This window comes from Ilyonectria robusta, assembly GCF_021365365.1.
Source record: "Ilyonectria robusta strain PMI_751 chromosome Unknown BGZ61scaffold_4, whole genome shotgun sequence".
In the NCBI taxonomy this organism is placed as follows: domain Eukaryota; kingdom Fungi; phylum Ascomycota; class Sordariomycetes; order Hypocreales; family Nectriaceae; genus Ilyonectria; species Ilyonectria robusta.
Window position 1 is genome coordinate 1,756,410 of NW_025764438.1, and position 26,081 is coordinate 1,782,490.

Below are 26,081 nucleotides of genomic sequence, written 5' to 3' on the forward strand. Positions count from 1 at the left end.
CGAACACAGCGCCTAGCTGCATTACACGAGTTGCCAGAGGGCCCTGCGAGAGGTACACCTGACTCGACAAAGCCGCTGTTCAGGCCGTCGGCCGTTAACAACGCCCCGGCCACGGGCTGGTGCGTGTGGAGCGTTCTCATGATATCATGGAGCCGGGGAAGTCGATCGCGGGGCACACGGGACTCCACTACTCAAATACGGCCGTTGAAGAACCGAGCTTCCGATATTTTGCCAGCGGTCAAAGAGCCAGGGTTTGTCGTCCCCGTGATGGACTCCAACTGCCGAGTGGATCTGGGGGGATGTGGGATGTGGGTGAAAACTGGGTGAAAGCCCTCATGAGAGCCCGCTCAATCCAGTGGATGCGCCGTTTCCCCGCTGGAGTATTCGGCCCTGTTATGGCTCTATTCCGGCCGACTGGCCTCGACGACTCCAGCCGTCTCCAGGTGGTTGAGGCCGGTGGTCCCATCCACGGCGTCGGGATCGGCCATTTGCCCTTGGCTCGCCTTGTGAGCACACGGGCGACCCGGCAGCGTGGGACAAACCCGACGATTCTCGTAATGTTCGCTGGGCAATGACCCGAGTAGGAGGTCGGGCGGACCGGACCTTCAGACACTTCCTAGTTAGTTGACAGCCGCGGCTATGAGTTCGCCATCGTCCGAGCAGATTGCAGTCACGGCAAGTCGAAGCGCCGCCCCGCTCAACGGAATTACAGACCCGACATGGACTGGCACCGACGTTTTTCAAGGAAGCTCTAGGAAGGGGTTGGAATTTGCAAATTACAGTCGGTTGTAGACCGGGAGACAAATCGCCGAAACTAGAGTCGAGAACGAGAGATTGGTCTAAGTAAGCAGGATCGAGTTCCTTACATTATGCAACAATATCCAGATGGAATCTCAGTATTATGCACTAGTAGGTCTCACTGGCCGTCATAGTTCGAGCCCTCATGAGACCAGCATCGGTACCCCTGCTGATCAACCATGCGAGTGTCATGTGCCAAAGCTGCTGATGATGGGAACCCGGTGGCGTTACCTTCTTGGTCAACATCACCAGGATATGCGAGCTCAGCCGAAGCGGCCGAAAAAAAAAGAAAGTAAATCTGTCGATGTAAAATTTAGAAAGCTCACAGGTACGAATGAAAGATCAAGTTTACCACTGATGTAGGTTCATTTATCACAAACACGTGCATACCAAAAAGAGGTTTCAATCAAGAGTAAAATTTCGCTCTGAAACCTTCTCCACAAATGATGTTGACCTCTTCAGACATTAGGATATCTATTACTACCGGCATGAGCTCGGTTTTCGAATCCAGATACCATTTACAGCAGGTTCTTGCAAGTGCAATGCTCGCTTGTGAGTAAGCGATAGATTCGTCAAGGATAGGAACGCCTCTACCGAACTTCCCTGCATCTGCGTCTTGATCCCCCGGCACAAATCCCGAGCCAGCGTTGCTTGAAACCAACAGATCGCTTGACTTTCCGCATCCGCTCCTAGCTTCCTCGCTAGATACTCAGGACAAATCCCAATCACAGCGTGATTTGTAAGACTGTCCGTCATTGCCGAATGCTTCAAATATTAGGTTAAGTTAGGGCTTTCCAAGAACAACCATTACAGATGGATACGGAAAATTGCATTATATGCCCAACAGTTACTTGCTTGTATGATTCCGTTCACCATTCTTGTGGGCGTGTTGAACTAGTCAGGCATGCAGCTTAGATAGTCTCGATCTTGATAGGCACTAGCGACCGCTGAAATTTGGTAGTCAGGCACCATCAAGAACGCCAAGACTGACAAAGTGCTATAATTTTCTAGTGGAACACGCAACAGAAATTTCCCAGAAGACGTTTGTCTCGCAACTTGAGGAGGTTGCAATTTAATTTGTGGCTTCTTGTAGGAAATAAATGGTTTCGGCGGTGATAGGCTGAGCAAGCTGAAGGTACGGTTTTAGGTTACAAGAATTCAATACTTCGCTCTCGAATATTCACTTTGCAATCCAGGAGACATTCAAAGGACATTGGGTTATCTATTTGATATACATATCACCTGCAACAACCACACGTGTCACAGCTTTCAAAATGATATTTCCGGAAGTCAGGGTCTGTCCAGTCCTCGCCCAATCACATGTCCGTTGGGACAGATTCGCGAGCACATCGAGGAAATAGTCCGCTGAGGCATACACTAGCTGGTTTTAGAAGTCACGTTCAATTATGCCTCGGCTTTTGTTATTACAATTTTTTCCCTACCAGTCTAGTCTCCCAAAATCGACAAATGCTTACGGTTTAGAGAGTTTCATGTTTTAGTTATGAACGTTTGTCATTATAATTGAACCAAACCCGTCACCATACCCCCGAGCTGAGCCCTATTGCCCAAGATAAATAGATTTGTAAGCTATTGGTTACTTTGACCTATACATTTTCTCATTTGTTGCCAATCATGGCAGGTGGTAGTAGAAACCCCTCACCGGGCCGTGAGCTGAACCTAGGGTAGGTAGCTGGCGAACGTGCGGGGATATGCATGGGGTCGAACGGCCCTGACTCGTCGTCCCGGCAAATGGGACCGGCAAGACGAAGGAAAAGTTGCTAATTTCCCATCATGACGTCAAAAGAAATTATTTAATGCTAACTCTTCGATACTAATTTTGCTTGGGGTAAGAAGAAGTTCTTGCAGATTGCCAACGCAGACTCTGCCATGACAGCGTCCTTCTTCCGTTGCCATTGAGTTTCACAATAATCTTCGCTTCAAGTTCGCGCTCCTTGTCGCCGCAATGACAGGGTAAACAAAACCAAGCGGTGTGACCCATGTTCCTTAAAAAATTTACTTCCCCCAGCTCAAGTTTACCTCGGGCTGGTGAGAGCGACGATCTCCACCCCAGTTCCCAGCGTTGGCTCCACATATTGACTAGGTGAGATGATAATCGTGGCGTTTACCCACACTCTGGGCAAATTCGTCTCGAATTGGGACGACGGACCGAGGCCCAATTGAGCGTAACTTCTAAAAATGCGTTTGTTCATACCGTAGCGGACTATTATCCTCAATACGATCGTGAATCCGTCCCAACGGACATGTAGGAATTACCCCAGCTCCCGAACATCCTACCGAGAGACTCCCCACAACCATCCAAAATCCGGTTTAGTCTCTTAATCCCCGCAATTGATGCATCACCTCGGAATCTGGGGTTCGATGCCAAGTGTGGGGAAATCTACTGGCTATTCATTCTTCCGGTCCATCAAGGCGTGTTGGCTGCGAGATCTGGGACAATGGTGGTAGAATATGTGGAGGCCGAACGATAGACGACTCCTTGGCTTGAAAAAGGTGGCAAGGGGAATACGTGTATATAAATCGTACACCCTGACATGGACTTTGAGATTCCCTCATGCTCCCTATCAAATACCGGCACCTCAATCCATCCTTCTTCTGTTCCAATGAAGGTTCTCGCCATCTCACTCCTGGGCCTGTTGGCTGCAACACAGGGCGCAGAATGCAGTGCCACGGAAAATCGCAAATTCTCCAAGAAGTGTGAAGGCTTTGGAAAGACCTTGGCCCAGCAGTTTCGCAACGCCAAGATTAACGGTACAGAGTTTGTTGAGGCTGGCACCAACCTGACAGCGCCATCAACTCACCCAACATGTGCTGCATTCAATTCGGCGCTTGATGTCGATCTTTGCCGAGTGAAGATGTACGTGAGCACCTCCAAGAAAAGCGGTGTTAGCCTCGAAACCTGGCTGCCTCTTGATTGGTCTGGTCGCTTCTTGAGCGTTGGCAATGGTGGTCTGGGTGGCTGCATTTCCTACGACGACATGGCCTACACGGTTGCGAGGGGATTCGCAGTTGTTGGAACCAACAATGGCCACGACGGAAACACCGGCCTACCATTTTACAAGAATCGGGAAGTTCTCGAGGACTTTGCATACCGCGCCCTTCGCACCGGCGTGGTCGTGGGCAAGAAGATCACCAAAGCCTTTTATGGGAAGGGACATACGAAATCCTACTATCTTGGCTGCTCTACTGGTGGCCGCCAGGGGTTTAAGGAGGCTCAGGACTTCTCTGCTGACTTCGATGGAATCGTTGCGGGAGCGCCGGCATTCGATTTCGGCAATCTCCAGGCGTGGTCTGGTCACTTTCTCAGCTTGACTGGCACTCCCGGCTCACCAACCTTCCTCACACCCGCTCAGTGGTCTCTCGTGGTGTTAGACGTCCTCACCCAGTGCGATGGGCTTGATGGCCAGGTGGATGGAATCATCGAGGACCCAGACCTTTGCCAGTACCGCCCTGAAAGCTTGATCTGCGGCGAGAACCCAACGAGTAACTGCCTCACGGGAATACAAGCAGGCGTTGTCAGAGACGTCTTCTCCCCGCTCTATGATGCCACGGGCACCTTGCTGTACCCTCGATTACAACCCGGCGCGAATTCCACAAGCACTGTATGGTCAGGAACTCCATTCCAATACGCCGTCGACTGGTGGCGTTATGTTATTTACAACAATCCTTCGTGGGGACCTGAGCTGACCCTCGCTGATATCGAGGCGGCCAAGAAGGTCGACACCTTTGGCATCAACACATGGAAAGGAGATCTATCCAAGGTCAGGGACCGTGGTGCCAAGATTCTTCACTACCATGGTCTTCAGGATCCCATCATCAGCAGCGACAACTCAGCTCGGTACTATAACCATGTTTCGCGCACCATGGGTCTCCAATCCGGCGAACTGGACGAATTTTACAGATACTTCCGTATTTCAGGCATGAACCACTGCACAGGAGGGCCCGGGGCCTTCAACATTGGCAACAGAGGCAGCGGCTTTGGTGGCGAAGAGCCTGAGCGCAACGTCCTGAATGCGGTGGTTCAGTGGGTTGAGGAAGGTATTGCGCCTGATTACGTGTTAGGCACTGCCTACACTGACGCAACCAAGACCAAGGTGGCTTTCGAGAGGAAGCATTGCAAGTACCCTCTGCGGAACAGCTACAAAGGAACGGGTGACCCTAACTCTGCTGAAAGTTGGCACTGTACATGACTTGCAGATAGTCGCCAATGGGCACCAAATACTTGGCCAGGAACATGTGCTGTATATATATTCGAGCCAAGTAGATCTTGATCCGTCAATTGATCATTATTGTTGTTACCTTCAATAAACAGTTCCCCCGAATTGTGCCCGAGAGTAAAATATGGTTTCCTTGATATTGACTAACCTTCCCTAGTTTCCAAACAGAAACTGCTCTTCTAGTGATATAAAACTCTACCCCTGTTGTATCGAAAGCTTGAGCACTTGATTCAATTAAGTCTTTGATCCAAAAGGAACCTTAAACTCAACTAGGAGGTTGCCAAAAAGTACTATGGGAATGGATGGCATCAATAGACATGTTTCAACGATTTATTGAGCCTGGTGTGATGATATAAACGCTGCATGATTCTAGATAGCATGGTGAATTCCGTGACAATAGTCATCATTCACCAATAGTTCGTGACTAAGTGATATCTAGAATACTCGGGCCTCTTAGACTCTTGCCAAGTTACTAATTACTACCACTTAATCGATCTCTTTTGTGTGCCAATGGGCACATGACCTGTATTGAAAAGAAGGTTCTATTTGCCGTTCCTTGGCAACAATCTGTTCCGTTCTATCCTCCTTTAATCTATTTTTCTTATACCTTCTTATCCCATCTAAATTCTAATCCGTTACCTTTACAAAATATGACTTGGCATGCTTCATAAGCATCTGGTCAAATCTTTACTCTTCAAATCTGGGGTGATATTCCAAACTGTTTCTCTCTTGAGGCTCTTATTCTGATCTCGCGCTCTTGGTCTTCTTGCTTCTCAGCTTCATCATCAAGAAAACCAAAGCATATGATGAAATGCAGAACAAGGCGGTGATTCCAGTCTAATCCTCTTTGTTAGCAAGCCATCACAAATATCAAAGTCTCTTGTACTCACGTCTCGCCAGCCGTAGTATTCCTCCTGGAGGTTGAAGGTCTTGGCGTAATCTGCTCCTGTGGAGTAGGCACAATATTGACAGTTCTCAGTGGCGTTAAGATCTGCCACATATCCTGCGTTGGAGCTGAGGAAGTCGGCCATGTATTCACCGCAAGTCTGTCCATCGGGGGCGTTGAAGGAGGTGAATTCTTCTGGGTTGCAGCGGACTTGAACATCCCAGATGATAGGGCCCAGCAAACCCCCAAAGAGATAGCGAAAGGGGTCGAGATAGTAGATCCAGTATTTCCAAAAAGGCTGCATGGCTGCGTATGGCATAACGACACCGCAGAAGGAGATCATGCCAGCACCGAGGAGAAGCGGATTCATGATTGCTGCGAAATATTCGTTAGGTGCATATGCAGCAATCGCCTGGCCGATTGAGGTGTAGAGAAATTCGTAGACTTTTGCATGAAGTTAGCCAATATGTTCTGCAATCTGAATAATACAAATGCCATGAACATACAAATCATCTGAAGATAGACATGTCCTGAGATACGAGCTTCAACTGGGAAGCCAACGGTGAAGTACCAGCAGGCGAAGTACAGTGTTGCACAAATAATGAGATAGGGGATTTCAGCCACGGTCTGCGACCCGATGAAAGCAACCCAGTGGTAAGTTTTGGACTAAATTTGTGTTAATATCGGCTCAAAACCGCAAGGAAAGAAAACCAACCTTCTTCTCTCTTGTCTCGAAAAGATCTCGATTGTGCAAGAAGTAAGGCTGCATCTGGTTGATGCAACCAGGGGCAACGAAAATGAAGTTGAAGATGGCAAAAAGTCTCAGCTGTAGGTCAAATGTTCCATCACCGATCATCCAGAAGGTGAAGCCACTAAACAGCGCGGCGAAGATATGCAAGTTAATCTTGTTCCACACGTAATCCTGACACGGTTAGAACTTGACTTGTGATAGTCTATAGGCAACTTACCGGAGATCTCCAAAGCTGGACCATTTGGCGTTCAAGAACCATTCTCCACTGGAACCACTTTGAGGTTGCAAAACTCGCTGAATCCTCCTCAACACTCTCGGCTTTGGAAAGAGCTTCCATGTTCAGCATCTCCAACTTCTGGAGGGCAGCCTGACGCTCGGAAGATTTGTTCCAAACGTCAACCCAATCGATTTCCACTTCCGTGTTGCCTTGGATAACCTCGACGATGTGCTCAGCTGGATTAGCGCCATCGGGGCAAGGAGCGCCGTTTCGGGCAAAGTAGTCCAGTAGGACATCGGAATATTGACCAGCTATCACCATGTGAGTTTAGAGGAATTAATACGGCCTAAGGATAACTTACTCTCCCCAAAATAGGCCATTCTACCTCCCTTGGCGAGCAGGAGAAGAGCGTCGAATGCATCAAAAAGAACAGCAGACGGCTGGTGGATTGTGCACAAAACAGCCTGGCCTCCATCGACGAGTCGACGCATGAATCGAACGATATTGTATGCAGACTGTCCATCCAATCCAGAGGTTGGTTCATCAAGGAACAATAGACTCGGCTTTGCGACCAATTCCACACCCAAGGTAACACGCTTCCTCTGCTCAATGCTAAGACCGGCACCGGGCACTTCAGTTGTCAGTATTGGAACAACCACATGGTTTGGTACCACTCACTTCCAATTAAGGCGTCGCAGATGTCTTCGAGCTCTAGAAGATTGATAATGTGATCGACGTAGGAAATTTTTTCCTCGTATGGAACGTCCTGGGGCTGACGTAGCAGGGCTGAGAAAATAAGAGCTTCTCTGACGGTAGCTGTGGCTTCATGGATATCCATCTGCTCGCAGTATCCGGTCATTCTCTGAAAAGAGATACCCTGGGGTTTTCCATCAATCAAGATAGAGCCTTTGATTTCACCCGCATCCTTTCGCTGGGCGAGGACGTCCAATAGCCTATTGGGATCACTGGTCAGCGATACAAGTTCATGAGAAGATCTCGGCTTCATACGTTGTCTTTCCGGCTCCAGAACACCCCATCAGAGCCACCAGGTTTCCAGGTTGAACAAATCCAAACACCTTGTTCAGGAGTTGCTTCTGGGCCCCTTGGTATTGTACGAAATAGTCAAGGTCGTGCCACGAGAATGTGGACTGTCGCGCAGCCTTGGATGGCATTTGAAGCGAGCGCTCGGGGACTTGGCCAGGTGCCATTTCAGGATCCGATGACTTCTTGGTTCGTGCGCCTCTCTTATAGAGCAAGACCGACGATCCTCCATGGTTGTTTCTGAGCTCGAATCCCAAAGCAGTCAAGGCAATGAGGAAAATCCAGAATCCAACGACGACACCAAATCCACGCCAGATGTGTCCGATGGAATAGCTGTACTGCTGCCGCACGTAGTCAATGCCATCGATCATCCCTGCGGCATCACTGCCCAGTACGGTGCAGCCTCGAAAGTCGGCGGTTTGGTTGTTGTAGTCAGCACCGAACGGGATATACTGCGGAGAAACGCATTCAAGTTTAAGCCCATCGAACTCATTCGCCATCAGGGATTCGAAAGCATAGGCGCCGGGGTTGAGATAGAAAATCCAGCGGAACCAGGGATGCATCTTGCTAAAGGGAATCAAGTAGCCTGGTGATTGAGTTAGCAAATGCGGAAGCTATCGTGGCTATCGTTTCCACTTACCGCCGTAAACGAAGAAAACTGTTGACAACAGGCCGGTGACATAACTCGCGGTTCCAAAATGGCTAAACATGGCTCCAACAGCCCTGAACAATTGACAAAAGCAAAGGGTGCTGGCGTTTACAATGATCCAACAGGTGAAGAACTTCCCAGCATCAGCCTGAAATCCACTCATGAAGTAGATGATCAAAGTAAAGCATGTGACTTGGAGCATGACCACGGGGATATCGGTGATGGCGTTGGCGATGCAAAAGGCTGTTGGGCGGTAGAATCCGAATCGTTTGTGGCGCACTAGAATGGGTCGTCCCATGAAAGATGCGGTGGTCTCCGACATAGACTCCAACAGAAAGTACAGAACGGGGAAGAAGAGGACTCCAGGGCGCAGAAAGATAGATTGGCTGGTGTCGGGAAGGTTGTAAAACAGGCTACCACAGACGAGGGCTTGGATGATTGCAGATACGACTTTGATGGCGAGAGAGAGGCGATCACCCATCATGATTTGCCATTGCCTAAAATGTTAGTCTTTGCTATCAAGAAATACACTCATGTGACATACCGTTGGGTGCAGTTGATGATTTGCTCTCGCATACCAGCAGTGTAGACGCCTCGCGTACCCAGCTGCCATCTTCTCTGCCTCTTCTCTCTTTCGACGGCCATTTTCAGGTCGTCGACTTGATGATGCAGACTCTCCGGCGGCTGAATGAGCTCCTTCATCAGTCTGCATGTGTCGCTCCGCTTGTAGGCACTCTCAAACTCCTCGGGCGTGGTCGGGACTTGATGCTCAAGCCCCGGTGCAATCTCGCGCTCGGTCTTCACGGTGACGGACGTGAGGAAGTCGGCGATGTTTGCTCCCCTGGGACAGACGAACCCCATGTCTTCAAAGTACGACTTGGCAGCGGTGCGAAGGCCGTAGTAAATGACACGGCCTTCAGCAAGAACAATAACCTTGTTGAATGCGTCAAAGATGCCGTTTCCAGCTTGGTAGGTTGTGAGTACAACGGACTTTCCGTTGACGTCAGCATCCTTTCGGAGGGTCTCCACGAATTCAAGGGCTGTCTTGGAATCGAGGCCTCGCGTTGGCTGATCCCAGAACTGCAGAGGACTCTAAGAACATAATTAGTCTCTAAAATCATACTGGTATGATTCGTTGAAAAAAACAAACCTGGCTAGCCATCACTTCCGCAAGGGAAACTCGCTTTCGCTCTCCGCCAGAAACACCGCGGATGAACTCATTTCCGACCAGTGTTTTCTTGGTGTGGCCGATGCCCAAAGAATCAAGAATGTTGTTTCGCATATCCTGGACGAAATGGTGCTTCTTTTCCACATGCTCGGGTCTATCGCGGGGAACTTTGTTTCGAAGTGCAAACTTCATTGTCTGGTTGACAGTCAAAGTCGGGAAATGAATATCATCTATCAAGGCTGTCAGTTTTTGAAATGACATCTTTGAGCGCTTCGGAACGGACCTTCAGTGTTGAAAACAATCTGCTGGCGATACTTTTTTGTTTCATTATGATCCATGCTACCGTATCGCGTCTCTCCTACGACTTCTTGAAACGACTCTCGGTGGTTGGAGAGCACGCGAAGGAGAGAGGTACAGCCTGATCCAGGTCGGCCCAGTACGAGAAGCTAATCTATCAGTAAAGACTAAAGGTTTTGGTTAATTAGAACATACCATCTCTCCTGGGCTCACTTGGCCAGTTACGTCATGTAGAATAGTCTAGTGCTGTTAGTGTTCCACGTCCATAGTCAAGCTGGATATTCAACTGCATACTCTCTTTGGTCGCTCATCACGACTGAACAGGTCCAAAAGCTGTCGAGGATCAACTCTCGACCAAAGAGTCTCTCCAAGAGCCTCATCAGGGGCGGTTACTCTCACACTAACATCCTTGAAAGTCAGGGTGAGGTGCTTCTGGATGAAGTCTTTGCCGCGCTCCTGGTCAACACTCTCTTGTTCCACATCTGTATCACTGGATGATCCGTATTGTGATCCTTGGCCGTGAAGCACAGATTGGCGTGGGAGTTCAGCCACTGTGTCGGTGTCTGTGGGTGTAGACGTCATGTTGGCTGCTGCTTAGCTCGAGGAGATACGTGATTTGGCGATGATTCTCTCCTCTCGCAACAACAACTTGAAGAAATTGAGGCTCAAGAACTGCTTCTCATAAATTATTTCTATCTAGACTCTCATGGTATATATGAGATTGTAAGTTCGGCAACAAACCCGATCGTTACTCATACATCCGTACTGCCGGATATCCGCTCTAGGTCCGCCATCTACCGTATTTCCACCGCCACGACCTATCAACCAAGATAGGGATTGACCAGCACCGACGAATCACTGAACGACAAATTGCAGAATTCCAGCATTTGGCCGCCCGTCATCTTCCTGACAAATCCATCACAGCGGATCTGGGCCAGTATTATTAAAGCTGGACGCTCTAAACCCCGAGACATCAATGTCAGCTGGATCCACCCTGACGTTTGTTGGGCGGGAACCATGCGTCCATGACTACAGCCGGCCGTGTTTATCAGGAAGCGAAGTTAAATGTCTGGCTTGCATCAAGAGACAGGAAGGTCTCCATATCCATAGTTCCAAAGTCAATATCCCAGCCGACATCAGCGGCTGTGAAGTCGATCTGGTCATCAGACCGCAAGCCCGATGACGGCGAAGTCCCGTTCATCCCGCCAGAAATGTCGAACCCGAATGGCATGGACGGGTACGTAAATGCCGGTGTCTCGCCGATCCCACTAGCTGGGATTATGGACGAGGGACCCGGCATCGCGGCGGAATGGACGCTTTGTTGGGCTTCTGATTGCCGTGCTTCCGGCTCCACTTGGTCCTTCAGTTCCAAGTCGGGAAATACTGAGCGGACCATTTGTTCGATTGATGCAATCGTAACAGGCAACTGCCCGCCGCTTTGGCTTCTGGTGACCATCGAGCGGAGACATCTGAGTGCCGAGTGAATCCAAGGAAGGTTGCGATGCGCAGATTTCCTCTCTTGCAACATGTCAAAGGCCAAAGCATAGCATGCGCCTTCGATGAAGAAGCCATGGTACTTGATGTCCTATTATTGGTTAGAGGCTGTAAATTTCAAAGAGAAAACCTGTCATCTCGCACTTACACGGCACAAGACGTTGGTAGCGCAAGATCCAGTCAAGAAACCGATTGAATTTCTCGCAGCTTCCAGGCAATATTCGCAAGCGGTGTTGAGCCATGATGGAGGGGTATGGTTGTTTTCCGCAGAGCCGTCGTCAGATGAGGAATTATCATGCTTCAACTTTGCTCGCAAAATCAAGAACGGCCTGAATGTCAATAGTAGGGTGTGGTGATACACTAGCTAGTTAGCATTAGATGCACGTCGATGACTCGGCTTTGACTTACTAGTAGACACCATAGCTTGGCAAACCCCAAGTTCTCCAGTACTCGCGTCTCCGACGAGGCCGAATTTCATGTCTTTTGACTGCCTTTCCGCAAATCGGTGTAGCTCGCGACGGATCTCATTTGCCGCGTTCCACACCGGTAGGAGTGAGTCATGTCGCGGGCTATAAATGAGGCGGACACACTTCGACATGATGCGAGATAGGGTGACGAGTGAGATCAGCAACTTGTGCTCGCTAGGAACTGGAATACTTGACCCCGGATCAGGAATAGAACTTGGGCGACCGACAACAAAGCAAGTCCAGCTGTTCTGAGGTTAGGAGCCGAGCATATTCAGTTTGAGGGGGATTGCAACGTACGTTTCCCAAAAATACAAGCTCCAGAACAATAACCTTCGTTGTTCTACATCCTCCATGGATTGACCGGGGCGAACGCAGAGGTCCTTATGTAAGCCAGCTGCGACAGCTTTTCTTACCGCAGTGCCGATGTGGAGAAATTGCGAGTTCGGCTTAGCTCTCTCCGATTGGAAGTGACCGTAAAGCCATGTCAGTAGATGAAAAGGTCCGTTGTGGGAAGTGAAGACTTATCATCATGAGGTGTATCTGAACCACTTGCGTGTTGACCACCTCATCCAGCTTGGCAGCTCCCTGCTTTGCCTTCTGGAACAAAAATTCCGCGATGGCTTCATCCCCGGTCATCGACGCCCCTAGTGCTACGGCCAGCATTATTATTATGGTGTCTGATGAGTCAAAGTCGAAGATTCCAGGTGGCTGAAACAAGCTATCCAGACGCCGCCTGTACGTATTCTTGTCCAGAACCGGAATGCCATGCCAGTACGTCAAGAGATATCTCTCGAGCAATCGTCTTGCCGTGTCAGGATCAAGCAACATGGCAGAATAGTCTTCAGAGATAGTTGCTGGCCGCTGGTTGTCGGCCAAGTCACCGAAGAACAATCGTCGATGGCTGAAGAGGTCCAGGCCTGGCCCAACCTCCTCGACGCCCTCGCGCGGTGGGGACTTGGGTCGCGTCCCTTCAATCTGGTGGTAGATGGAGTTGAGTAGTGCAAAATTAGATGACGGGCCATAGTAAAGCTGAAGAAGACATGAGGGCGATGCGCGATGGGTAGCGGCCACGCTCATGTTGTTGATGCTTCGCTCACTCCCCATGTTGGAGCCGGGCGGAGCGACCGAGTCCGCCATGTCGGCGGCTTCAGGGATCGGCGTCGGCGCGGCGACTGATCCATCCTCGGACGGTTCAAGCGACGGGGATTCCTGGGCCTCCTGCGACATGATGTTCTCATAGGCGGCCATTCGCGGTTTGGTCTTGCGCATGCGATTGCGAGCCTTTTCGCGATAGACGCAATTGAGGCCGCGAAACTTGCAGCTCTCGCAGGGCGTCTGGCCATTGCACTTGATCTTTTTGACGCGGCATTCTTGGCAGGCCTTTGAGATGCGCCATTTCGTCGGGTTCATGGTGGTTGTTCTCGATGCCGGCTGAATGAGCATGGCGTACCCGTATTACTGAGTGAGTCCGGCCAAGATCTGACTGAGTTGGGTAAACGTACGTGGATTGGCGCGCTAATCCGATACCGCGGCTTTGGTGCATAGTTTCATGACAGGTTTCGCTTTAATACATCTTCATGCTGCCAGTCCCACAGTCGGAGCATTCCATTTTGGGTAAAAGCTCCCGTCGCCGTCATGCCATGCATTGACGCCATGCGAGTGCATTCAGTTGCGTCTGGGCGTTTTTGCAGTCTCCAAAAACTGGATTGCTGGTATTATTAGTTACTGTAATTACGCGTGCTAGCTTGTTTTTTAATCGCGACTATTTCCAGTGCTCCTTGATGACATCCACAATTACTCCGTGGTCCTCGTCCTGCTTCAGTCCACTCACGATGACCGTCGCCACAATTCCCTCAACACCCTTGACGCGGATGGGAATCGCGCCACCGTGGATCGCATAGTTGCATTTCTGCTCGTCGCCGATGGCGAACTTGGAGCTGAACAGAGCCTCATCGCCATCAAACTTGCAGTGCATGTACCAGCTGCTGTTTCCGAATCGGAGAACTGTATTCCGCTTTCGGCTCACCCAGCGCTCGTTGTCGGGAACCACACCGGGGCCGGTCACCGTTTGGAAGACGACTTGTGAGCTGTTGGCCAGGGCAATGGAAATCAGCGCCGGCGTCTTCTTGGCAAAGGGGAGGAGACGAGCGTAGAGTAGGTTGCCCAGAATAAAGGTGTCCTCGCTGGTGAAGGAGTCCAACGTGAAGGAATCACCATCAATCTTGAGTTGCTCGGGCTATATTGCATTTTCGTTAACCATGAACGAACTAGCGCGTGGTCGAGCTTACGTCTGAAGAGGGCTTGGGAATCGGGACCGGAGCGCCCGGGTTCTGGATTGCCTCCTGCACCTTTTGCAAGGCTGCAACGGCGGGCACCTGGCGAGTGAGGACGGTTTGAGACATCTTTTTTCTTGTTATTCAAGCTTGATGTTTGATGAAGACAGGTTGACGTTGATTGAGAGAAGACCATCGCGACTCTTAAGAATACCACTGTGGACCTTACTCCGCATCTGCTTCCAGAGGTATTCCGCCGTGAACCTCGCCGAGGGCGGAGCCGTCGAGACATTCCAAACTCAAAACGTCTAGCTTCGCCGGAGATAACCTGATGATTGTTCCAATAGGATTGTCGCCAATAAGTCGCCAATCCACGCCTTGCAGCTCAAACTGCACATCAAGGCATGGAATTGAGCGCATCAGCTGCCAAGGTGATTGGCCGGTGTTAGGGCAGTGTTTCCCCACGGCGAGTCGCGGGCAACTCTCCGGCCTGGCAGCGCACGCAGTACCAACGCCATTGCATCTCGGGTCCTAGACCGGGATGCAGAGAAGGTGACGGAGCAACCAGTTGGGTAGTCGGCGCCGCAGCATCCTTATCTGTAGTTTGAGGCAGTTTGAGAGTTTTCTTACTACTATTATCACACAATGCGGATTTCATCTTCGCCGGCCCAACCCAACACCGTGTTATAGTGGCTTGTGGAGTCCCTCACCCTCTACGATACGACACAACTCAAATCTTGAATCCTGTTTGGAAATATCAATGGAAATTCTCCAAACTCACTGTCTTGACTATTGGGGTACAAAACATGGGTTCTATTTGCTGCACAGTATCTAGTAGGAACTTGTTGTCATGCTACGAACTGTGCAACACTTCTACGGGGAGCCCCAGCTGAGTGCCGCCGACACCAATAATTAGTCTGCTCTCGTCGTGATTTTGCTTCAAATATTTAGCACCACTAGGAAAGAATACGTTCCAGAGATTTCATTCTTATTTCAATATAAATTTAGCCATTATTCCATCATCTCCGATTACCACCATCTTTTATTATTGATCGGCGGTTTACGTGATGTCCTCGCCGTAACCGAAAAACCACTCCAAGAAAACAACCTTTCTTGACTATATCCGAATTAGGTCAACATCGTTGACTAAAGCGCCGGATTTTCTCAAATGGATAATGTATAGATATCTTGAGGCCACTCAAAGGCTGCTCATAGGCATCAAATTGCTGTTCTGTCCTGCAATGCAGGTTGACGACACCGCGATGATACCGTGGTCAGTGTTATATGGAAGCAATCCCCGGCCTAAAGCGTCAAGACAATGATAGAAGAAGTATATAGAGGACTTGCTCTGTCTGAGCTCATATTCAATTGGAAATCTATAGAGCCACCAATTGACAACTGACGACGGTCCTGAACCGCACCCTAAAGACATCAGTCGCTGAGATGCCGCATTTGATTTCAAGTTCATCAACCCCATGTACTCTTATGTTATTTTTTCCAAGATAGAGCGATTGCCTCGTAGGGTTTCTCTTGATAATTTAAAGATCTGAGTCATCTCGCTCGATAGTACCCTAAGAACCAGACATGGTGTCTGGAATTCACTGAACTCTTTTATAAATATCTCAGACCCGGCCGTATCAGCTTACATTGACCATATACGTCATTGTCGCCATTTCTCATCATTTACTGATTAACGAGTCGGCCCCCGAAAACTTAGAACTCGTCGACAGGAGGGCGTTCCCCGCTTAAGAATTCTTCGTGTTCCACACTGGCTCGGAGAAGCCGTTGATTGGACTGGCCGCGCCCTTCCACGCGCCCTTCCACGGTTAGGGGCGGCAAATCATGAGCGGATCTCGCAGCGATGGTCCGACATAACCCTCTCGCCATTTCCTACCCAGCATTCCATATTCGCAAGCCATCCCGTCGACAATATCTTCAAAAAAGCAACCATGGCGCTTTCAACACGTGCCCAGAACGCCGAGCAGGCAACCAAGGGGCTGCTCATCTGGGAAGTCATCCCGAACCTCTGGCACCCCGAGACGAACCCCGACGGTATCGTGAGCTTGGGAGTGGCAGAGAACTCCCTCATGCACAATGTCCTTTCAGAGCACATCCACGAGAACCTCGCCCTCTCGAATCCTGCCTTCACGTATGGCGACGGCACAACGGGTACCAAACGCATCAAGGCGTCCGTCTCCCGCTTCCTGACGAAGCATCTGAAGCCTGTCAGGCCGATTGAACCTGAGCACCTCTCCATGACCAACGGATGCAGTGCCGCTATCGAGCATCTTTCTTGGGCTGTGGCGAACCCTGGCGAATGCTTTCTTCTCGGACAGCCATACTACGGCACTTTTATCCCGGATCTCACTTGCCGATTTGGTGCCAAGGTTCTTCCTGTTCCCTTCCAGGACGTTGATCCGCTTGGCGAAGATGCCGTTCAGAAGTATGAGAATGTTCTCCTCGAAGCCCAAGCCAATGGCCAAAAGGTTGCAGGACTCGTCATCAGCCACCCACACAATCCACTGGGTCGGTGCTATTCTCGCAGCGTCATCATCAGCCTAATGAAGCTGTGCCAAAAGTACCAAATGCACTTCATTAGCGACGAGATCTACGGCTTGTCAGTCTGGCCCAATACTGTTGACGCGCAACCTCCTTCCGTTCCTTTCGAATCTGCCCTGGCTATCGACCCAACCGGCATTATCGATCCCTCTCTCGTCCATGTTCTTTGGGGCATGTCAAAGGATTTTGGAGCCAACGGAATTCGCGTTGGAACACTGATCTCTCAATCCAACCCTTCGCTCCATTCTTCCATTGTGGCTGTGGGACTGTACAGCTCGGTTTCGTCCCTCTCAGATCATATCACATGCAATCTGCTCGATGACGACGCCTGGGTAGATGGTTACATTGCAGAGAATCAAAAGAAACTATCCCAACAGTACACGCGGGTGGTAGCGTGGGCGAAAAAGAACGACATCACTTACGCCCCTGGCGTCAATGCTGCGTTCTTTCTTTGGGTCGACCTCGGAAAGGTCTATAGGGCACACCACCAGGTTGCCGAGAATGAAGATGTCTCAGATTCGATTACCAAGGCCTTGTTGTCGAAGAAGATTTTCCTCGCGTCTGGAAAAGATTTCGGATCCGAGAAGACAGGATGGTACAGGATTGTGTTTTCCCACCCTGATGCATATCTAGATGAGGGACTTCAGCGTGTCGTGGCAGCGCTAACGTCGACATTGGATTTCTCGAGACTTAGAATCGATTGATATTTCAGTTCTAGAATTCCTTTCATACATGATACAAGAAGAAAGATTGGGTAGCCTATCGTGCCATTCTTCGACGAGCCCAATGAATGCCTTCATAATCATCCTATCCAAAGTTCAGTTGCATGTGCTAGCTAGAACAAATCAGACCACATTTTGAATTTCAAATAGAGGGTCATGAATCCCCCCTCCTGTCCGCCACGTGGTACGGCTTACTGCGTATCCTTGCCATGTATTGTGCACATCTGCGTGCGGGGTTTCTCCTGGATCCCTGATCATTAATGTGGAACTTAACTGGGACGAAGACCAGTTTCACATCCTTCAACACCTCATCAATCCACGACGGCCTGGAAAGTGCCATACTAATAGGCAACATGGTGGTGCTGAATCTCGCCTATACCGCTCCAGTCAATCCTTTGGGCACAGCGCCAACCCTGACGCAGGATCAAGTCTGGGCTGGACTGAAGCTCAAGGCGCTCCGCCCGCAGGAATTCGTCCCCGCCATCGCTACTTGCGAGATTGTGTCTGAAGAGGCACATGAAAGTGGCTACAAAGTGGTCCGAAATGTCACTTTCCGCTCTGACTCCAATATGAAGGGCGACCAGGCTCCGGTGAAGGAAACATGCTACCATTATGCGCCAAACCGCGTTGAATTCCACCAAGAAGACGGCAGCATCATCTACAATATCATTAGCAAAGGGCCCGATGATCAGCTATTCCTGACGTATTCCTTTGAGTGGCACCACCCTGGGGTCCCAGACGGGAGCGAAAAGGCGCACGAGTTAGAGGAAACACATTGGAAGGTATATCACCCGCTCGTTGAATGCTAGAGCAAACATTCGGATTCTAATGATGAAATGCTAACACTCTCGGCAAATAGGTTGCTAAGATGGCTGTGGAGAAAAGCATCATGACTCTTCGTCGTTTGGTTGCTGATGGAGAGATTCAGTGAACCAGAGTCTTTGAGAACTATGTTGGAATGAGAGGTTTGATCTCAGAGCTTATCACGTGGCAACAAGAGAATTATATAACGGCTTGTGTCTATATTTCTATATACCTCGAAGAAAGTCCTGGTCTATCTCTAAATTTGAATGACAGTACATATGTGCAGTATATACAAGACCAGTTTCAATATCCTAACCTAGTTCTTATCGTCCATGATGTAGACATCACGCTCAAGGGCACGAGTGTTGAGCTATAGTACGTCAGTGTATAATTCTATATGCGAGTGGTAAAATAGTACTCACCACCTTGTAAGGGATGTTCTTCAGGTCAGAAATGCCGATCTGGGCAGCATCGTGAATGATCTCGTTCTTCATGAGCTGAATCAGCTTCGTGGGGCCCTCGACACCGTAGACGTTGGAGAACATGAATCTATTTCAAATTTCGTCAGTTTAATTCCTAGCCCACCAACTCTTTAGGGACTTACGGGCGACCCATGCCGACGGCCTTGACACCGAGAGCAAGCAACTTGACAACATCAGAGCCGTAGCGGACACCACTGTCAGCGAGAACCTCAGTCTTCTCGAAGACGTGGGGGGCGTTGCGGCGGATCTCGTAGGCAATCTCGAGGGGCGAGGGAGAGTAGTCAACCTGGCGGGCACCGTGGTTGGAGAGCCAGATGCCCTCAACACCCTTCTCAACAGCAGTGAGAGCATCCTCAACGGTGGCAATACCCTTGAGGATGATGGGAAGCTTGGTGCGAGACTTCATCTCCTCGTAGAGGTCCCACTAATAGCCGGTTAGCAAACGGTTCGGATACTTTTGGTAAGAGCGGCATACAGTCAGGTCAGAAGTAACGCCGTTGCTAATTTCAAGTTAGTCATGTTCTTCAGCCACGATTAAGATTCAACATACGCATTGGTGGTGTCGTAGCGGGCAGCACGGTGGCGAGTAGAGTCACCGGGAGCATCAATGGTCCAAACAATGGCCTTGGCGTTGGCAGCCTCAGCTCGCTTGATGATGTCCCAAGTGACGGACAGGTTGGCGTTGGAGTAGATCTTCTCGGATGTTAGATAAGCCACTCACTCATGGATAGGGCATCTATTACCTGCTGGAACACAACCTGGGGACCGTTGGGGGTGTTGTTGTGCTTGGCAGCGGCAATCTCCTCGATAGACTTGGAGGCGTACATGGCGGCCTATCCTTTGGGTCAGTATCGATATTTGAGAAGGAGCAAAGTCAACTTACAACATAGAGGATGTTCTCATTGGCGGAAGCATCGACGAAGTTCAGCTCAGCCCGGTCAGGGTCGCCATAGGCGGCTCGGGTAGCGGGGGAGATGAAGAAAGGGGAGCTGAAGTTGTATCCGAGGATGGTGACACTATCCAGTTTGTTAGGCTTGCCTGATGTGGGTGGTCATATATGGAGGTGTACAAACCCCGTAGTCTTGTTCACGCCAGAGACACCGACAAGTTGGTGAGGGCGAAGTCTCGCATTCTTCCAGACCTCCAGGTTGTGGCGGTAGGCTACACAACAACAGTCAGAAAGACTCCAGCATCTAAGATCACAAGCACATACCCCACTCGCCGGCGGCAGCAGTGCGGTAGAAGGCATACTGCTGGTCGGTCATGACCTGCCGAGCGGCGAACTCGAAGTCGGGGATACCGCGAATGTCCTTCAACAAGGGACGGGCACCCTCTGTGTAGTTGGTGCTGTCCAGGTAGGTCTGGAGGCCGGTATCGGGCTCGTTGAGCCAAGGCCGAGCCGCCAAGACGGCGGTAACAAGCTGAGAGACGACAGCGAGACGCATAATTGTGGCGAGAACCTCCCTGGGGGGTTTTGGTGAAAATGAATGACAGAGAGCCCCTGGGCTTTGGATTTAAAGGACCGACTTGGGTAATGTGATGAAGGCTCGTTGAGGCAAACGAAAGCCAGATGACAAGAGCGCCACGATCGACATTAATACAAAAAGTCGGGCCCGTCAACTCACCGGTTCACCCAGCGCCTCGGGATGCCCTTGACATCCCGGCGGAGCCGCTTTCCCTGAGCTTGATGAAGAGCGGGTACTGGCGTGTCAGGCGGCTCACTCGAATAGCTGCTCTGCCCTGTTTTCAAACCGTAGCGTCGGCTCTGCAGCCTGATGAGATTGATAAGATGGACCCCTAGTGCAGACGAAAATGGCCCGATGCAACCCATCGGCTGCAGCTAGCCGAGCAACCTTATGTGTCCCTTGGAAGCAACGCGCATCATCATGTTGGTGACGAGTGGTGGAGGTCTTCAGTCGACTTCTGGCAGAGTTTCCAACCCCAAGTCTCTTGCTTTTTTGCATTGCCATGCTAGACGCTATGAAAGCGAAGGTTTGTTTCAAGAATGAAATGCTTGACTGTCTCTGTATTTCAGACATTGGTCAATCACCGTCAGCGCCCCTTGCCTCCACTTTTTTGAGATTCGTAGCTTCACCACCAAGATCCGCATTTTCAGCCGCGACGAAAGAGCATCAAGCATTACAGCGGAGAACAGGAGCATCTTTACCCCGAGCACCCAGTAGCAAAAAGTCAACATCGGGCGCATCTCGTCATCCCACCCGGCTCCGACGTTCGCTCTGCTTATTGAGCCCCTCGGTTTGTTAGGGCTGTGCCTCTGCTCAGGCGGTATCCGACATCCGGAGTGGGAACACAGTGGGGGCGGTTCTTTTGCCAGCGGCCAACTTCCCGCTTCGGGCAACTGAATCTCCCGGAGGATCCTATCAGAACGGCGAGCTGCGCGATTAACGCAGGCACATAAGGAGTATAAGGGGGAGGCTAAACGTCGCGCAGGCAATGATCGCCGTAGTGGGCAGGAAATGGTGACTATGTCATGGTTGACAAATTCGCCGTCTCAAGCATGAATTATTTTCCGTCCCCACCAGGTTGGCATCACAGCTTCAACTACCGCCGCAAGACCCCCACGCACAGCCTGCTGTTCCCCTTCTCCAAAGTGCGGCGGCTAGAGACTGAAAGATGGCTGGCGCCTTGGCACGTCTCCAAATCTCCAAGGTACGTGGATGGCTTGTCTGGCTTGTTTTACGAGGCTTGGCCAAGCAATCTCCAAAAAGTCGATGTACCCTTGGCTTAAATAGCTTGTCTTGGCAATGGGGGTCACATGCTCGATTAGATTAATGCCGAAGAGCCTCATAAACGTCACTCTTCGACATCAAAAATACGATACTTTTAGAGTTTGTATTAAAACAGACCCCTTTCGTGAATACCCATATTTTAGAAATGGAGATGTGGCTGAGACCATTCTCTGCCCAAGCACTGCCGTAACTGGGCAATACCGTCCCGCAATGCCTTTAGGCGAATAGGACGTTTGGGAAAGATGAGCGTGAGGATCCGATAAAACACATTGAACAAAACCCGCCTAAATTTGATGTTGAAACTCTCTGTATTGAAGACACCAGTTGACCCCGCCGTTTGACCGTACATACTGCTTTGCAAAACGATTTAACATGAGATTGCGCAGAGAATAGACACCAGCAGTAATCAACGTCTACAGCCCCTATCAAATCCAACAACAAACATGAACAACTCGTAATTGGGCGGATAAACCCTCCCCGCTCTCTGACAGTGTATGCCAAACTTCCATTTTGTCCCAGTCCACATGACTGCCCCCCTTGTGTCACTCTAGGGTAGGGAATGACATGCCGGGCCTGACTAATCCGCTCATCCGAGAGTCCTGGCTAGTCAAAGGACCCTTGCACTAATCACTGCCGGATATCTCGGCCTCTGACCGAGGAGGCTTATAAACTACCAGGTATATATGCCGTGGAAAGAAACACCATCCACTGCAGATCATTCCTTCGGGACTGTCCGACACGTGGGAGGGCGTTTCGGGCTCCGCATGCTTATCTCTCGTCCCTTGCCTACATGAACTGTTGGGGAAACTTGGAGTTTCCGCACCTATGCACACATGGGAGGAGAAGATCTGAGCCCCACAAGTCGTAAATTATAAGTTGGTTGCATCTTGCCGAATAACAAGGGATCGTGACTCTCACCGGTGTTTGTATGGGTTAGACAAAGATGTACCCAGAGACATGTCCCTACGCCAATACATACCAGTTCCACTTGTGTAACTAGACCTTAAATGTGAGAGGGCTTGGCCTCGACAGCTTAGAGAAGTGGAAATAACGTTGCCAAGCGGGCTAGTGCACCAAAAAAACGTGAATATTTTATGCTTAGTCGTTAGTGTGGATGCCATGACACTAGAGATACGTCATCCTGACCTTTGAACATCACTACACGACGACCTGGGTTGAAGGAGAGGACTACGAAAAGACATTACGTTGGTAGTTTGGACCGTAGAAGGCAGTTACGGTCTACGGATTTCACATTGGGAATAGCAAGAGGAGGAGCGTAAAAAACGCAAAAGACAGCTTCATATCCGACACCCAGACGTTTCGATGTCGCAGCAATTTGTTAAGTCAGCTGTTCGCCTGCTTGCCAAGCATTTTTCTGATGGAAATTGACTCTACAATTAAACATGCAAGTGCTTACTTTTACGAGCCGTGGTTTTGGTCGCCAGTATTTCACCAAGTTTCGCTCACCAGAAATTCCAAGTGTTGGTAGAATGCATCCTGGATCCTGACCTAGCTATGAAGTCGAATCCTGTCGCATACCAACAGCTTGGACGGGGCCCACCTTTTAAAAAGATTTGTCTAGATAGGCGATAAGGGTGCACTGTTGCCAGGTCGGATCTGTCGTGGGTTGATCTAGATCCAGTCTGGGGATTTTCTGGAGATTCCTGGGGATTTCAAGCACAGGTGGCGTGACAAGTTGAACGTCGCACCTCAGATGGAACGGCTCCATCGAGATCATCTAGGACGGGCCCGCTTTGCAACAACATATCATCGTCGATGCTGGAAGCCTTCCGGGAGATGGTTTTGGGTGGCAGACAGCACGAGCCTTGGAGGAGAGAATTATTCATATCCGGAGTGATGCGTTCGTCCGAGAAGCTGCTGGGGCTGCTGGCTCGCTCGCCATGGCTGTCATACGATGACACAGATGATCCGGGAGAACGGAGCGACATTGTCGATATCTAGTGATAAAACCTCAACCGCGATTATCTCAACCAAAACGTTAGCCATTGATCTCAAAGCCGAGGTAAGGGGAATCACGGAAGCGGCATCATGGTTATCGCTTCAGCATCCGCGTTCTCTCCCGATGCATTTACCAAAGTGGCACGCAAGAGTGATATCTGACTCGCCGACAACTGACTCGAAAGGAGGCGACAGTGATTCTGGCCTTCTCGTGGAATGATAATGATTAGGAATAGTCTGATCCCGAAAAGATCCGAGGCGTGGTCTTGAAGGATTGTGCGCACTTCGCGCCCCCTTCATTTTGGGGTAGACGGAAAAGTTCCGATGATATAAGCAAGGTTGTTATCGTGGTCCAAGTGCCACAATAGCCTGGAAAACCGACATCGCTTCTGGAAGCCTGGCAAATGGGGTACGGGTGGCGCGCGGTGAGAAGGCCGATAGGTATTTCGAGGTTCCAGGGCTTGTTATTCATATCCACCGCAAACTCAAAGTCTTTGGTCCGTCTCCATACTGATGCGTCGCTTGTCAGTATTTGCAACCCTCGTGAACTGTCTGGACCGCTGGGACTCCGTAGGGCCCCGCTCCGTTACATGGTACCGTGGGCTTTCGTCGCACTGGATGTGACCTCTTTTTTTTCGTCTTTTTTATGCGCGCATGAGCCTCGGACCAGGGAGCCTTGCTGATCCCTGGCCTCACAACCAACACGGCGACACACCTTGGGGAAGCTGGACGGCGCAGGATGTGAGCCGTTCACACCTCGAGGGCTCGTCTCGGGGTCTGTAGGAGGCTCGGCCCCCAGATATTACCCCGGATCGGCGGAGAAGATAGAGATAACCTCGGATAACTCGCACCACGGCTCCAGAATCAGTATATCAGCCGTACGGGGCCCCAGACTCGTCGTTTTATCCTGGGTCCGTGGATGGATCTCGCCCGTCTTTTCCCTCGTGCGGGTCATACGAGTCGCCTCCCAGCCCGGTAAATCCCTGCACCGTTTTGCCGCCCACGTCCCAGCGCCGTCGTGACTCGTCAGAGAGCCCCACGAGGCTGGCCTTGGGCCTACGAATGCCTCTCGAGAGGGCGAACAACATGGATGCGCGGATCCGAATACACCTGCGAGCAGCGGATCCGTCAGCGATAGACGTGGTCCGTGTCTGAGCTGCGAGGATATATCGGACCATGACGGCGAGGGTGTTGAAGCACCTCCGCAGATACAATGGAGCCACGACTGGGCCATCGTGGACATCTTGGTCATCCTGCATACACCACGTGGAGGCTGCGGGAACCATGACTCAAGGCGATACGGTAGAAGGACCAGCCCAAGCTGTGGTGGTGAGCGAGCGTCTGGTGTCGGTGTGGCCGCCCCCCGCGTCGGGGGAACTGAGGTCATCGCGACGACGGCTCGGGCACCGCTCGGTGGCACTACGCCCAGGCAACAAGTGCCGAAGAGATCTTTTGCTAGCGGGTGATGGCGAGTGCAGAGCCTGCAAGCTGCTCCAACGAGTCCACGCATGCCCTGGTCGGGAGTCCACGCGTGATGAAACATCACCAACCCTTGCATGGGCATGTTGCTGGTTGGACACGCGCAAGGCGGGGGAGATATCCTCGTCGCCTCCACCTCTGCAGGACTCCCGGCCGTGTTCTAGAGCGCTCGTTGGGCCCCATATATTATCATTATCCTGTAAGCTTAACGCTGCACCTTAAACGGTAAACCCGAAGGTTATTGACGAGGAGCCTATCTTCGGTTGCACTGGCGCATCAGCTCGCGCGGGATCGGCGCTGCGAGACGACCCCTTCCGTTCCTTCTGTTCCTTCTGGACGCGAGTCTTTGCCGCTTTGGTCGAGCCGGTGCAACATGGGCAAGCAGTTTGCAAGGAAATGACTCTCGGAGCGAGCATCGTGCTCCGTAGTGTTGTCGCACATCATCGATGGCCATGCCGAGTAGCCGTGTTGGCAGCCCACTGACCAGGCTCTCCGCACCCTCCACCTCAATCTCGTTACCCTGATCCATGGTGTATACCCCGAGAGGGAGGAGAAAAGACGGAGAGAGGCTGGGGCGCGAACGGTGAAGCGAGACCGAGCACAACACCCTAGATACATCCCCGCCGTGGAGCAACACGCAACAGGCAACGTAGGCATTCATTCGTAGTGTCGCTCCGCAACGCAACGCCTGCCCGATTTGATCCGCTCTGGATCTGTGTCTTGCGGTAATTTCATTCGCTCCGTGGCCTCATCGCGTGCGGGCCTGGGTGCCATCACCATCAGACGGTGATTCCCCGCATGCCTCACCTCGTGTCGGACGGCGCCCGACCCGCGTCCAAACAGCGACAAGATCATCCCCCCCAGTTGCGGGGAAAGACACCACACGGAGATGCCCCCTCAGTCCAGTCCGCGACATCCCGGTTTCCCCAACTAACGACCAGCTAGCAACAGGCCAGGGCCCGCTTGCGCTGACCTACCCCACGGCGGCGTGTCATGGTTCCAGGGGGTGCGAGATAGCGTGTGGACTGGTGAACCTGGGTGAAGGTGGGA

At 50.9% G+C, this 26,081-nt stretch overlaps 8 protein-coding genes across 8 annotated transcripts; 3 read left to right on the plus strand and 5 right to left on the minus strand.

Moving 5' to 3' along the window:
* Positions 1-3,370: 3,370 nt before the first annotated feature.
* BGZ61DRAFT_491378 (tannase and feruloyl esterase) lies at positions 3,371-5,006 on the plus strand (the record flags this gene model as incomplete). The annotated part of the gene is made up of 2 exons (XM_046250421.1): positions 3,371-3,511; positions 3,543-5,006. The coding sequence occupies 2 exons, from the start codon at positions 3,371-3,373 to the stop codon at positions 5,004-5,006; spliced, it is 1,605 nt and encodes a 534-aa protein (XP_046108634.1).
* Positions 5,007-5,555: 549 nt separating this feature from the next.
* On the minus strand, positions 5,556-10,624 carry BGZ61DRAFT_515069 (ABC-2 type transporter-domain-containing protein; the record flags this gene model as incomplete). Its single annotated transcript, XM_046252224.1, has 14 exons — positions 5,556-5,870; positions 5,924-6,363; positions 6,426-6,585; positions 6,635-6,841; positions 6,888-7,198; positions 7,249-7,518; positions 7,566-7,840; positions 7,896-8,514; positions 8,569-9,074; positions 9,122-9,669; positions 9,728-9,975; positions 10,029-10,191; positions 10,238-10,282; positions 10,337-10,624. The coding sequence occupies 14 exons, from the start codon at positions 10,622-10,624 to the stop codon at positions 5,772-5,774; spliced, it is 4,179 nt and encodes a 1,392-aa protein (XP_046108635.1). The 3' UTR covers positions 5,556-5,771.
* Positions 10,625-10,706: 82 nt separating this feature from the next.
* On the minus strand, positions 10,707-13,487 carry BGZ61DRAFT_445351 (uncharacterized protein). Its single transcript, XM_046245077.1, has 5 exons — positions 12,529-13,487; positions 12,301-12,476; positions 11,945-12,246; positions 11,685-11,896; positions 10,707-11,627 (listed from the first exon to the last, which is right to left on the minus strand). The coding sequence occupies exons 1-5, from the start codon at positions 13,444-13,446 to the stop codon at positions 11,091-11,093; spliced, it is 2,145 nt and encodes a 714-aa protein (XP_046108636.1). The 5' UTR covers positions 13,447-13,487; the 3' UTR covers positions 10,707-11,090.
* Positions 13,488-13,573: 86 nt separating this feature from the next.
* BGZ61DRAFT_515072 (uncharacterized protein) lies at positions 13,574-14,595 on the minus strand. The gene is made up of 2 exons (XM_046252225.1): positions 14,292-14,595; positions 13,574-14,239 (listed from the first exon to the last, which is right to left on the minus strand). Exons 1-2 carry the CDS (start codon positions 14,403-14,405, stop codon positions 13,766-13,768), a joined length of 588 nt encoding a protein of 195 aa, XP_046108637.1. The 5' UTR covers positions 14,406-14,595; the 3' UTR covers positions 13,574-13,765.
* A 1,547-nt stretch (positions 14,596-16,142) lies between these two features.
* Positions 16,143-17,768, plus strand: BGZ61DRAFT_445354 (pyridoxal phosphate-dependent transferase). The gene has a single exon (XM_046245078.1). The coding sequence runs from the start codon at positions 16,226-16,228 to the stop codon at positions 17,537-17,539; it is 1,314 nt and encodes a 437-aa protein (XP_046108638.1). The 5' UTR covers positions 16,143-16,225; the 3' UTR covers positions 17,540-17,768.
* A 51-nt stretch (positions 17,769-17,819) lies between these two features.
* On the plus strand, positions 17,820-18,894 carry BGZ61DRAFT_504045 (uncharacterized protein). Its single transcript, XM_046251786.1, has 3 exons — positions 17,820-18,339; positions 18,417-18,731; positions 18,784-18,894. Exons 1-2 carry the CDS (start codon positions 17,911-17,913, stop codon positions 18,486-18,488), a joined length of 501 nt encoding a protein of 166 aa, XP_046108639.1. The 5' UTR covers positions 17,820-17,910; the 3' UTR covers positions 18,489-18,731; positions 18,784-18,894.
* BGZ61DRAFT_529095 (FMN-dependent dehydrogenase) lies at positions 18,678-20,288 on the minus strand (the record flags this gene model as incomplete). Its single annotated transcript, XM_046253348.1, has 9 exons — positions 18,678-18,731; positions 18,784-18,910; positions 18,966-19,267; positions 19,319-19,343; positions 19,394-19,536; positions 19,587-19,676; positions 19,727-19,859; positions 19,917-20,004; positions 20,057-20,288. The coding sequence occupies 9 exons, from the start codon at positions 20,286-20,288 to the stop codon at positions 18,678-18,680; spliced, it is 1,194 nt and encodes a 397-aa protein (XP_046108640.1).
* Positions 20,289-24,127: 3,839 nt separating this feature from the next.
* Positions 24,128-25,133, minus strand: BGZ61DRAFT_445359 (uncharacterized protein). The gene has a single exon (XM_046245079.1). The coding sequence runs from the start codon at positions 25,114-25,116 to the stop codon at positions 24,355-24,357; it is 762 nt and encodes a 253-aa protein (XP_046108641.1). The 5' UTR covers positions 25,117-25,133; the 3' UTR covers positions 24,128-24,354.
* Between the last annotated feature and the right edge of the window lie 948 nt (positions 25,134-26,081).

Bases quoted from the DNA above. Each gene is read 5' to 3' on its own strand.
- BGZ61DRAFT_445351 (XM_046245077.1), bottom strand. From the start codon at position 13,446: ATGCTCATTCAGCCGGCATCGAGAACAACCACCATGAACCCGACGAAA. The intron at 12,477-12,528 runs ATAAGTCTTCAC...ACATGGCTTTAC, and splicing joins TTCAGATACACCTCATGATG to GGTCACTTCCAATCGGAGAG. The intron at 11,628-11,684 runs GTAAGTGCGAGA...AACCAATAATAG, and splicing joins CTACCAACGTCTTGTGCCGT to GACATCAAGTACCATGGCTT.
- BGZ61DRAFT_515072 (XM_046252225.1), bottom strand. From the start codon at position 14,405: ATGTCTCAAACCGTCCTCACTCGCCAGGTGCCCGCCGTTGCAGCCTTG. The intron at 14,240-14,291 runs GTAAGCTCGACC...AATGCAATATAG, and splicing joins TTCCCAAGCCCTCTTCAGAC to CCCGAGCAACTCAAGATTGA.
- BGZ61DRAFT_445354 (XM_046245078.1), top strand. From the start codon at position 16,226: ATGGCGCTTTCAACACGTGCCCAGAACGCCGAGCAGGCAACCAAGGGG.
- BGZ61DRAFT_504045 (XM_046251786.1), top strand. From the start codon at position 17,911: ATGGTGGTGCTGAATCTCGCCTATACCGCTCCAGTCAATCCTTTGGGC. The intron at 18,340-18,416 runs GTATATCACCCG...CTCGGCAAATAG, and splicing joins TAGAGGAAACACATTGGAAG to GTTGCTAAGATGGCTGTGGA.
- BGZ61DRAFT_445359 (XM_046245079.1), bottom strand. From the start codon at position 25,116: ATGCCCATGCAAGGGTTGGTGATGTTTCATCACGCGTGGACTCCCGAC.